General features: G+C 39.0%; 1 protein-coding gene across 5 annotated transcripts in view; it reads left to right on the plus strand.

The window, feature by feature from the left end:
* CPED1 (cadherin like and PC-esterase domain containing 1) overlaps positions 1-13,236 on the plus strand; it is a 125,579-nt gene that overhangs the window by 49,544 nt on the left and 62,799 nt on the right. For all 5 annotated transcript variants that reach the window (XM_042468490.1, XM_042468489.1, XM_042468488.1 and 2 more), the window contains exons 6-7: positions 8,494-8,626; positions 10,690-10,858. In XM_042468490.1, coding sequence (XP_042324424.1) covers positions 8,494-8,626; positions 10,690-10,858 — 302 coding nt within the window. The remainder of the gene's footprint in view (positions 1-8,493; positions 8,627-10,689; positions 10,859-13,236) is intronic.

Consider the following 13,236-nt stretch of genomic DNA (forward strand, 5'->3'; position numbering starts at 1 on the left):
TCTTAATGAACAAATTAATTAATAAATATGGACGAATTAGAGTTATTTTGCTTCTTCAGTAACATCACAGTCCTCTACAACTTAATAACTATGAAGTGTTTTACCCTGAAATTTTGGCCTAGGGATGAATTTGGATGAATTTGCTGTAAAACAAATAAAGCTAAGAATACCGTTATTATTTTTCTGATATGATTCATAATGTGGTTAACATTTGCCTTTAGGACACTGAATCATACTTAAATATTTGCATCTGTAAAACTGAACAGTTGTCTCAACTATGTCAATAATACTGTATGTGGCCCAGCCCTGATTGTTTTATGGTGCCTTTTTAAAAGCCATGTGAAGAATTAATTTTTTGTCTTGATAGTTGACAAGTGAGACCATATGGAGAAAGAAATTTAAATTTCATTAAGGACCCCTAGAAACATGGCTTTTTAATTCAAGTCTCTGTTGATTGTTCCAGAAAACAGATGTCATTCTATAGGTCAGATGTGCAGGTTGATGAGTTATTATTTTTGACCACAGAATATAGCAGTCATGAGGTCCTGCATGGGAATATGGTCTCAAGAAGTTCACAACTTTCTAACAGTCTTTCTCTCTTTCTCTTTCTCTCTCTTTCTCTTTGGAAGTTGTTGTTTCTTTTTCTTCAACAAATTAGATATGCAACCCACATTTGGCAAACAGTTGCTGAGTTTAGGAATATTGCTGTGGGGAAGATCTGACCCCCGCATCACAGGACACTTTAATTGGAAGACCTTTCTCTAAATAGCAAGCTGTTTTGCCTTACTTTGTGCTGGTTTTGTTTGTCTGTTTGTTTGATTTTTGCCAGCATGACCAAGTGTAGATTATGAATTTGGCTTACTCAACAAACTGCTTAATTATTCAGTTTAGGCCTGATGTTTACCAAAATATGAATATTTTTCTTTCTCATTTACTCCTCCCTATTGTTGTTTGAGGAAATTAATACCTAATTAGTATTTTCAAAGAGTCATGCTGAATTAATATAATCAATTATATAGGCCACTGGGGTATGATTTGGATCAGGAAAATAGCATTGGAAGAAAATCTTAAACATCTTCTCTCCTCTATTTGCTTCCAATAAAACTGGCCAAAAGTAGCAAACCTGCTCCTACTGGTTGTAAAGAATTTGAATCATGGACCTTGGGTTTTATATATAATGTGCAAATTCATCGTTCTCATATTTTCTAATGGGTTTTCAAGTTCCTCAAAGCCCTAATCAAATCAACAGATATATCTGAACCATTCTGGTAGGAGAGAAAAGAAATGTCAAGTAAAGCTGGAGGATATGCAGTATTGTATCTACGACTGTCCTTGGCAAGCATGAGAACACAAACTGTTATCAAAGGAAGTCACTTAACTTCCTAAAGGGAAGCAGTGTGTCTGAAATTAAAATCAAAATAAGATAGGGCACCCACTTCTATCCTCTTCATTTTTGTATTTCCACCTACTCTTTTGTTATTTGGGCAGCCTAATTCCTTTAATAAACCATTGCAGGGGCTTAATGTTTTGCTTCAGGTCATGAATGAAAACAAAAAGCTACTAAACATTAATTTGTTTTTATTTATATACCGCTATTCCAAAGATCATAGCGGTGAACAGCAAGTAAGCTAATTAGCAAGTAAGCTAATTTGCCCCCAACAGTCTGGGTACTCATTTTAGCGACCTCGGAAGGATGCAAGCCTGAGTCGAGCTTGGGCCCTTTTGCTGGTCTTGAACTCGCAACCTTGTGGTTTCGAGTGAATGGCTGCAGTACAGGCATTTAACCACTGCGCCACCAGGGCTAAACATTTACTGTTGTACTTTCTTACAAACAGCACTTTGGAGAACATGAGAAGGAGCACATCGTCACTTTTGTGGTGATTACCTTGATTTTTCTTGGATAGAACTAGAGTCTCAGAAGGTGATACTTAAGTCAGATGAAAAATGGACATAGGTTTCTTCCAAAAAGCCATTATGTGATGATTCTATGTTTCTTCAGGGCATTAGTTATGAAAATATAGTTATATACTGTAATAACGTCCTTTGGTACAGCTGGCAGCTACTTAGTTAAAGGAAAGCCTTCTTAAGATAAAATTACTCTCACTTCTGAATTTAACTAATATTTTTGCCCTTCCCAAATTAGAAGCTTCAATATGCTTTTTAAAAAATGCCCATTCTCAAGAGCACAGGCACTGCTATGTAAAACAAGTTGATTAGGCAATATGCAGATTTTTCTTTTTCGCCATTGCAACTAAAATATGTTACCTCTGAAATATTCTGGCAAGCAAGACTATTCAAAAGTAAGAATTATTTTTTTTATAAATTGCAGTAATCGTCAAGATACATGACCACTTAAAGTTATAGGCCCCATTGAGCTAAGTTAATTGGGATCAACAACAGTCCTTCAAGGCAGATTGTCTCCAATGGTTTGTGTCAGACTCAGCCTGAAATATGAGAAACTTAGACCTTATAGGTGTCCTTCTTGACAACAAGGGGACAAACCGCTGCATCTTCTCATTCCAAAAGTCTCAAGCCCAAACAATTTCCAAAATTTAGTAGGCATAACCAAGAGCCAATGTGATGTAGTAGTTTCATTGTTGGTCTAGGACTTAGGGTGACCAGGATTCAAATCATTGCTCAGCCATGGAAACGTATTGGATGATCTTGGGAAAGTCACACAAGCTCAGCCTCAGAGGAAGGCAATGGCAAACCACCTCTGAACAAATTCGGCTGAGAAAACCCCTTGATAAGTTTGCTTTAGGGTTGCCATAAATCAGAAATGACTTGTAGGCACACAAAAACAACAACAACAAACCAAGCAGGAGGGTGCTGGATGTAGAACTAGGATACTCTTAATAATAATCTTCCCAATACACCAAATTATATTTGGATGGGTTTATTTCAGAAATAGAATACTAGAAGAGGCTTTACAGAGAATGGAGAATCAATTAAGAATCCAAACAGGAGGCAAATATAAGAAAGCTAAATGCTTTGCTTCTCATACATACCAGACAAATAAGCGTGGACCTCCTTCCAAAGCAAGATTGAAGACTATCAACACAGACAAAATGGAAAATCCACAAGAAGGAGCAGAGAACAAAGGCACTATGGTCCGAAACACACTGCAGAAATAATCCAGTTTGAGACCACTTTAACTGCCCTGGCTCAAAGCTAGGGAATTCAGAGAAATGTAGTTTTATGAGACACTTAGCCTTCTCTGTGAGAGACCTCTGGTGCCCCCAAAAAACTACAATTCCTAGGATACCCTAGCACTGAGCCAGGGCAGTCTCAAGCTTATTATTTTTGCAGTGTGTTTTGGACCTATGTTCCATTTTATGGGGGAAACTGGCCATAGCCCAGGTGGACATAATTAACCACTAGGACTCTCATGGGCCCAAATGTTTTAACAGTTTGGACCCCGAATAGGTGCTTTCCCTGCCCAGATGAAATCATTTTCTCACCAGAGCCACACCTTTGAACATCCTTAAACTAGTCATAAGAGACATGTGATTTGAGAACCTATCATCCCAAACTAATTTCTCAAAAAGTATGTGCATGCTGACTAATATGGAGGAAACTGACAGAAGGACATACAAAAGTAAAAGGGAAAAATCATATTATTATTATTATTATTATTATTATTATTATTATTATTATTGCAACAGTTACTGTCGTGATCCATTGCCACAATGGTGGCCAGTGCTTTCCATGTCAGGGAGACAGTGAATTGACTGGAGGGTTTATTTTAACTCTAAAGGAGCTGTCCAATGTGCCAAATCCACTTTGTGGGTTCAGAACCAGGGACAGCTTCTTTGAGGTATAAAATGACAGCAAGAACAGATACATTACAACATTCCTGACACTAGACACCATTGTGTTGCCACAAGATGGGCAACTGTTAATTGCTGTAAATAAGAATGTAATGGATATTTATCATTTTTCTCAGTCTCAAGAGGAGCAGGTGTCTCAACACATCAAGATGCCCTCTCAAAATAATTGTCAACTATCACAAGACTTTTCACCTTTGCAGAAAATCGGAAAGACCAGTGTGCCTTTTTTTATCCATGTCAACAATAGAAAAAATAATTGGGGGGAGGGAACCTTGTGAAATTTTCACCAAAGAAGGTTCAAAATGTGCCAATATTATCATAACCTTGCCTAGCAGAGAGCGGTGAAATGCCCCCTACTTACATGCAGTAATGAAATAAACAATGTTTATGTGCCTATATGCAAAATGTCTGGTAGCAGCATTAATATTGGGTCCTGGAGTAGAAAAATGTGGCCTCATTTACTAGATGAATTCCAAACACAACAATAACTTTTCCCAAGTAACTGGAAGACAGGGGCTCAATAGCTCTTCCTTTCTACCAGTTACAAAATTGCAACCAGATAATGCCTAGGATCCATCCACCCCACAAGCAACTTATTGACTGTGTGAATATACCCCAGTGCCATTAGATGGAGTTGCACATCAGAAGAATATTGAGGAAAATTTATGTTCTTCCAGAAATCTTATAGTAACTCAGCCAGTGATCCAAAGAGCGCTGATACTGTGCATGAGTTTTAATGAAGCATTTTATGTCCTGTCCCCCTCACAGTCATTTGATCACACTTGTTTTATTGCACTTGGTGGAGGTAATTCATTTGTAAGTACCTTTACTATAGTTTTTCAATTATTCTTGTTTTGATTGTCTCACTGAACACTATTCCTTCCATGTCTTAACTAAATAAGCCTCTTCTGGTAGCCAAACTATATTGCATTAAGCACTTTTTGTCATATAAAATTCAGTATGCATTTATTCGTAGTTGATGTGTCCAACGTCACTTAATCATTTTTATTGTAGCCTCACTTTATCTTAAAAAGTGTTTTTAACCTCTAGTAATTCTTGCTCATTCTTTAAAAGCACAGTCTTGGACACTATGAACACTGAATTATTATGATTGCTAAGGCTGCAATCCAGTCCTAAGTATACTTGCATAAGAGTAAGTCTCATCAGGATCAGAGGAACTTATTTTTAAATGAACCTGCACAAAAGCTGATGACTGGGGACATTTGCCTTCAATTTCATTGTTTAAAAGTGCTGTTTCCCCCATTTGTGCTTTCAAGTTAGCTCTGACCTATGGCAACTCTAAGCTTTTCTTGGCAAGATTTATTTAGAGGAGGTTTCCCAATGCCTTTCTCTGAAGCTGAGAGTGTGTAACTTGTGTGAGGTCACCTAGTAAGTTTCTGTGGCTGAGCATAGATTCAACCTCCTCTCCCAGGGTTCATCTGGGAAATGAGCCAGTTCCCTCTACAATGCCATTAATGGAATATAATAATAATAATAGAGTTTATTTATATTTCCCGCCTCGCCAAAGATTGAGGCAGGATTACAACTTATTTACTGCCCAAAATTTATAGAAAGGTACTCATTGAACAATATTCCTTATTGCCTGTAGTGCTTGAGCCCCAATAAGCCTTATGAAGAACTAGGTCCTGTATCTTTTTCATAGCTTACATCCAGTTCAACATTAGGAAAAACATCCTGACAGTAAGAGCTATCCGTTAGTAGAATATACTGGAGATTATCAGGCAAGAGATGGGAGTGAAACCTGTCCTTATCCCGTCTGTGACAAAGATCGTGTGAAAAACATTCATACATTCGTGCTGATTCTGTCGCTAAACTGTCAGTGAAATGGAATTGCATTAACACATTCTTCGGTTAATAAAAAACGAAGGGCAAGGACGGGACAATTTCACTTCACTGACAGGACAATGACAGCATCAGCGCAACGTCATATGAATGTCTTTTGTGTGATTGTGGTCAGTTGCAATTTAATGACGAGACACAGACAGGATACGCGCGATGTCATATGAAAATCTTCTTGCAACTGCACTATAAAAATGGGAAAAGGACAGGACAAGGACATTCCATCCCACATTTGATCATTTCCACTGTCTCAGAGAGTGGTGGGGTCTCCTTCTATGGAGGTTTTAAAACAGAGGCTGGATGGCCATCTGCTGGGGTGTTTTGTGTATTCCAAATGGCAGGAGGTTGGACTTGATAGCTCTTCCAATTCTCTGATTCTATAACAGCAGGATCTCGTATTAGAAACCACAGGATTCTGCAGATTGGAACCATAGTAGTGCTATCAACAACTATAACTCTGTAGTGTCAATACATTCTAATTTGTTTTCCTCATGAAGCATATTATTAGTCACAAATGAATTATTCTTGCATGTCCAATAGAAATCCTACAGTTTCAGTTTCAGTCAGCTTGCCATATTAAAACGAAGAGCTTAAAGACAAGTACGCAAAGAGATCTTGTAGCACTTTTGAGCCTAACTGAGTAAAAGAAGTTGTAGTGTAAGCTTTTGTAAACTTGGGCTGAATCCACAATGCAGAAATAAAGCACTGAGATACAATTTTAACTACTATGACTCTATCCTACAGAAGCTTGAAATTTATAATTTGGTGGTGAGATACCAGAGTTCTCTGACAGACCAAGCAGAATACCTCACCAAATTACAAATCCCAGGATTCCATAGGATGGAGCTGTGACAGCTTAAAGTGGCGTCAAACTGCTTATTTCTGCAGTGTTGGTAACCTATTGGTGCCATGCATTTGAGGAAGTAGGCCAAGTCCACGAAAAGTTATGCTACCAACTTATTTCTCTCAGTCTCAAAGGTGCTACAAGATCCCATTGCATACCGATATTCCAAACTAACATAGCTATATCTCTGAATTCTGCCCCCTGTTTAAAGGCAAGTTTTACTTTGCTTTACTTTACTTACTAAGTATTCACTTTAACACTGTGTGGTCTCATGCTGAGTAATGAGATCTGGGAATAATAGAAACAGCTTGACTTCTCCCTTACAATAAGCATTTGAAAATGTCTAAAAATGGACTTTGCTGTAGTTAATAAAAGCCACACCACATATGAACAAAAAAGGCTTTGTGACAAAAGAGTGGAGAAAGGAAAGGATGAGTATACCCTCTAGTGGCCACATTTCATAACAAGATTGTATTTCCATTACTACAGGTAACTTCTAGGAAGCAGGTTGTTAAAACCATATTGAAAAACTTATCCTCACTTAACTCTTTGTTTTATAGTTTATAAAAGACTCCAAATTTTCACTTCATGGCTCATGATTTCTTGCAATCTGGAAAGCTATACTAAGTTCCATGGAAGGAAATGGGACATAGCCCAATCTATGTTTGTGACTTCTATTGTGCTTAGTGAGGTTTTCTTGTAGGAATTTTCTCTCAAGCACTTGATGAAGAGTTTAACTCCTACAAGTTTCTGTGGATCTGAATTTTTGCCCAATGGCCATAATTCACTGTATGCTTGACTTCTAAAAAAGGATAATTTAAGTCATTGGAGGGTATGTTTTTTTGTTGTCATTGTTATACTCAAACAAGCATTGGATATATCAAAGATAAAGCTGTGTTAGTCTGTAGAATCAGTATGTAGAGAGATCTTGTAGTACCTTTGAGACTAATTGAAAGATAGAAGTTGGCAGCATGAGCTTTGGTAGACTTCAGTCTACTTCCTCAGATGCTTTTGGTAGAGTACAGGGCATCAGAATAACTATCCTGATGAGAATTTATGCTCTTTGAGCAAACCAGTAGGATCTTGTACATGGGTCTTTCATGGATAAAATAATGTGCATAAACAGGGAGGTCCTAGTGAACAAGTTGGGAATATCTGAGTTTTTTTCAATCCAAAGCAAGCTAAGCAAGTTCAGAAAATAACTAATAAGTACCTGAATGAGACGTTGTTGTGACATTCTATAAAACTAGGTAGGATATAATAAATATATGTTGGAGTCAGAAGTGTTTTGGAATTTGGGTTTTTTTTTAAATTATATTTTGGAATACCTGCTTTTGGAGATAGGACACAAGTCTAAACACAGAATGTACAGTGCGCCTGTGTTATACACGGGCATGCTATACACGGCTTTGAGCTTATGCTCTCAAGCTATGGGGAGCACGTGGGGCGCAAGGGGCAGCGCATCCTATTCCAGATGAATGGGGCATGTGCCTGTGGTGTACGTGTGCCACCACATGGCTGCACTGCCACACTGCCGCACGCACAAGCCCCATTCAAATGAATGGGGCTCCAACATAGGCGGAATTTGCCTTACGCGGGGGGGAAGGTCTGGAACGGATCCCCCGCATAAGGCGAGGGTCCACTGTATTTATGTTTCATATACACCTTATACACATAAGTTAAAGGTAATTTTATACAATATTTCAAACAATTTTGTGCATGAAACAAAAGTTGTGTACTTTCGACCATCAGCCACCCATGAAAAAAGTTTTGATTTTTGGAATATTTTGGACTTTGGAATTCTGGATAAGGGAGACACAATCTGTAATATTCAAAGACTAGAGGAAAGGAGAAGGAAAAAAAGAGAAATAATGGTTTTATCACGGTTCTGGAGAAAAAAGTTACCTGCTATTTTATCATCTTCTAATTTTAATTTTCCCCTTCTCGATGTCTTTTCAGATTTGTATCTTCCAGTTGCTCTCCCTGCTTGCCCAGAATCAAATATGGTATCTCTTCATATTGTGAAACCCCATGATGATAATGAACCAACATTGACCCAAATGTTGTACCAGCCCATCACGAATGTTCAGCAGTAAGAGACTGGTTTCATTTGCTTAACAATATATTTTCTGTGGATGAAACTGGATGTTATATTTCCTTCATAATGGTATTGGAATTCATTATCATAGTCATGATACTCATGGTGAGATTGTAGGGGACATTTTTACGGGGGGAATACTTCTTTCGTTGTCTACTAGTTCTCTCTCAATATTCTTTTTTAAAGTATATCAGGTTAATCAGGGTATTTGGGATTATCCTGGCAGAAAGATGTTACATAAATATATAAAATGAAATCAAGCACATTTCCATCCAAACCCACCAATCATTCTCTGCAAGTGTTCAGCATTGCATTTATGGCATGCACAATTGCACAGAGCAGGGGCCATGCTTTTGTTGAGATAATGGACTAATCTCTGAATTTAGCCTGTTTTTTTTAATCTTGTTATTATGAAAGAGATGAGGAAAGAAGAAAACACACCACCAACCACACCCACACACAGTTCATTCCACTTCATACACAGATACTTCATATTTTTGGATCTGTTTCTGTGGTGGAAGAGTAAATATTGTGCCATCACTTAAAGTTATCAACCTCACAGCAACTTTGGGAAATTATGCATGTGGGCCTTACTGAGAAAATAACCAGCAAAGGATATATATGTCTCAAAAAATCTAACTCATTAAGCTCAGGTCTGCCACACAAACAGCTGAGGAAGAATGGCTTCAGAAGAACCAGGAGGGTAAATTAAGGCAGGAATTGGAGCCTGAATATGTTGCCCCATCCTGTTAGAGGCCCTTACTTCCCATTCCCCTCTGCATGTCACATTTACAGCCAAATATGCATGGTGGCAAACTCCCTAACAATATCTCTTTAAAACAAGGGATGTTGCAGGGTCTGTCTTATATTTGAGATGACTCATTCTCAAATTCTGTTCTTGGCTAATTTTCTGAATAATAATGTTTGTTGAGATGATAAAATATAAGACTAAATACAATTCAAAACATAAAACATAGGACAAAGAAATTGTTCTAATTTTAAAGTTAAAGATGGATGTAAAGGTTCTTGTTTGAAGCAATGTATCTCCCCCATTTGCTTACACTGATACTTGCCAGATCTCAGGCCCTGGCCTTGAGTCTCAAAGGAGAAGGGGGAGAATCTAAGAGTTAGAGCATTGTCTTGAAAGGTATGTGTGTATTCTTAATTTGTCAGACTTGAGTTTAAAAAAAAAATTAAATGGACTACTGTATGCAACAGAGTTTGGAGATAATGTATAATGCTTAATGGCATCTCCAGGGTTTGTCCCTAATAACATCATCTGTGTAACATAACCAAGGACCACTTGCTGTGACCTTGCAAAAAGTTGTCCCTAGATCTCAGGTTTTGCCCTGCTTATCACTGTTTTTAAATATATATATATTTGGCCCTAACAATGAATACACCATAGGTCTGAAATAGATGGGCCAAAAGAAGCAGCTTCTGGATGCTTTGTGGGTGTGACATTTATATGATGCACACCCCCAACATGGCCGGAAGGTACTCTCATGCCACACTGGAGCAAAATAGAGCCAGAATAATCCGGCTCCTGGTGGCGCAGATTGGGACCAGCGGCAACAGCTCGCTTTCAGAGCAGGCCAGGTGGTCGCCACAGTCCCAATCCACTTGTGGCTGGAGCAGCCCTAGGCCACTCCTTCCAGCCTATCTGTCTCAGGCCATAGTTGCTGCTCCAACCAGAAAAATATTTTGGACAGGTTTTACTATACACTGTTGTTTCCACCATGAAAGACAAATCTAGCATCCTCTTAGAGTTTGTATGTTAAGAAAAGCTTCATCTATATTGTAGAATGAATGACACCACTTTAACTGCCATTGCTCAATGCTATGGTATTCTAGGATTTGTAGTTTTTTGCAATATTCAGTTTTCTCTGTCACAGGGCTCTGGTGCCACATCAAAGTACAAATTCCAGGATTCCATAGGATGGAGCCAGACAGGGCCAAACTGCATTAATTCTGCAGTGTGGCAGCACTCAAAGTAAATAAAACTTTTCCATACAGATGGATCAACAGTTTTCTAACATTCTGTTGTAATTTTCCAGATATCAAATACCAACTGAAATTGACAATAAAGGTGCCTTTAAAATTCAAGATCTTTCACTCATCATCAAAGTGTATGTCCTGGTGACATCTTTAACACCTCTGAGAGCATTCATTCATTCAACTGGTGTTGTCTCTTATGCTCCCAAGAAGAAGTACTTCTCAGTCAAGGTAAAATAGGTTTTTTTCTTTTCATTTTAACTCTTGGTTTGAAGCAGAGGAGGGTAGGTGGGTGGGAGACTTTTATTGCTAAATGAAACACACTTTGCCTCAAAATCTCCACATGTGTAAGATTTGTAAGGTGGCTTTGAGAAACAGAGCTGTGGAACCTATTATTAGTCTTAATGATATCAAACCTACTGAATCAGTTGTTGGCTGGTGAGTCAACACATAGGCAAATTCCACTGATTTAGTAGGCCTCCTCTAGTTGGGAGTAGCAATAGGATTCAGGCCAACTTGTACACAAAACAATGTATGCATTTCGAAAACCTTAACAACTTAAAGTGCAGACAGTTGAAAAAGTATATACACATAGGGAGAATTCTTCATATTAAGGAAAATGCAAACAGGATTAGGAAAATCTTGTATTGACAACTGCACCTTGAACTACTGTGTCTACTTCTGTTCTTAATAAGTACAGCAAGTGCACATCTTTTAAAATTACATCTAAACTACAGAAACACAGGTGAAGCATAATCAAACAAGCATTGGATATATCAAAGATAATCAATCTGTAGTTCTGAGGTACTGTTTTTCTCTTTATATACATACAGTATCTCTGGGACATAGTTACTTTCACATAATGAACCAAGTATGAGCTCTCCCAGGCTAAATTAATCTGGCCACTTTTATGGGGATGGAGAATGTAGCCTATTAAAAGCTTCCAACAGCCCCTCAAAGGCACCAAATATTCCCTCCCCACACTGATGCATTGTATTGGGGTGTATCGTTCATGCAACTGTGTGGCCAGTCACATGGGCCACCCAATGGCAATTAGGCAGGAAGGAGGAGGCAATTCCAGCCTCAGGTAGTGTTCATGCATGGTGGAGAGGCAAAACAAAAACCAAAAACCCCCAACCCTAAAGCCAAGAGGACTGGCTTGACACCGCATGCTGAGGACTGCCCATGGGTGCTTGGCCCACCTTGAGAGCAGACCATGTGGAAATTGGGATTTTCAACTGGTTTGGGGAAAACTGGTATCAGTCCACCCTTTCTTGTCTGTCTGCTCAGCCCCTCACTGAAAAATAATTTGGGAGAGACTCTTTGCCCTGAATTCTTCATGGAGCAATTTATCTGATGACTGCGAAAATACATCCCAATGTTACCTGCACCTTAATTCAATTATCACAGATTATTTGCTTTATAAAAGAATTGAAAAATGGCAAAGGGCCCAAACAGGCAGGCCAAAATAAAGCTGCTTCAGGTCATTTTGGAGGTATGCTGTTTAAATGATGCTTGCGTCCTAAGAGCCCGGAAGCAATGCCAAAACCATGCTCCAGTCCTTAGTCCACAAATATATTTACTGTTTGATGCAGAAATGTTGCGTCGTTATTCTCTTAGCCCCTGACTATTATGACCAATTCCTTCAGTGTCCAGTAGATGGAGGTAGTGTGTTAATCAGAGCCATTATTTCAGGCAGGCTGTAGACTGCAAATATAATCTGGATATTCCATTTGTAGCTATACTGTACTGACCTTTGATAGTTGGATGCCCACACAATGAAATAAAAGAGTAACTGTATTCAGTAGGGAGTACCTTGTAATAAGAGAGAAGGTTCTTTGCTGTTTTTAACGAATACATTTTTGAATATAGATGTTAGTTATAGTTACAGTTAGAATGATTGCACTCTGCTCAATAAATGGAAGAGAAGAAAAGCAGTACTTGCTATTAACAGGATAATAGTGGTTAGGCAGGTACTTATCACATAGCATCATGTCTCTCTTGTTGTTGCTTTGCATTTCATTTATTGGTAGAGTGTGCCTTTTCACTGACAAGGTGACTGCCAAAAATGGCCACCAAATTAAAGCAAAACAGAACTGGAGCCAGTTGGTTTTGAAATAAGGGCCACTCTTGATGCTGAACAGTTCAGGACCCATGTCAGGGACGTAGCCAAGGGGGGGGGTTCTTGGGGTCCGGACCCCCCACCCCTTCCATTAGAAAAATGAATGGTGTGTGCTGCTGCGCCGCCGCACCCAAGCCCCATTATAATGGTGGCACTTAGTCTGGACCCCCCCTTCCGAAAATCCTAGCTATGTCCCTGCCCATGCAACACAGTTAAAAGGTGAATTGTTTCTTCTGAAGACTTAGGGGCTGAACAGACTGGTCCTAAGGGGCAGCTTGCAGCCACCCCTTTCAGTGCCAGATCAGGGCCACAGCAACCGCACACCACGATCTTGATCTGGCCTTTCCATGGCATAAAAAGGAGCCATGAAGAGTGGCCCCCTTTTACACTGCAGAAAGGGCACCTTTGCTGCTATGGCAGCACCTTCTGGCACTCCTTTTGGTGTTGCGCATTAATATCCTTGGGGCAGGGGAATGTAATTTGTCTA

The sequence above is a fragment of the Sceloporus undulatus genome, chromosome 5, assembly GCF_019175285.1.
Source record: "Sceloporus undulatus isolate JIND9_A2432 ecotype Alabama chromosome 5, SceUnd_v1.1, whole genome shotgun sequence".
Classification (NCBI taxonomy): domain Eukaryota; kingdom Metazoa; phylum Chordata; class Lepidosauria; order Squamata; family Phrynosomatidae; genus Sceloporus; species Sceloporus undulatus.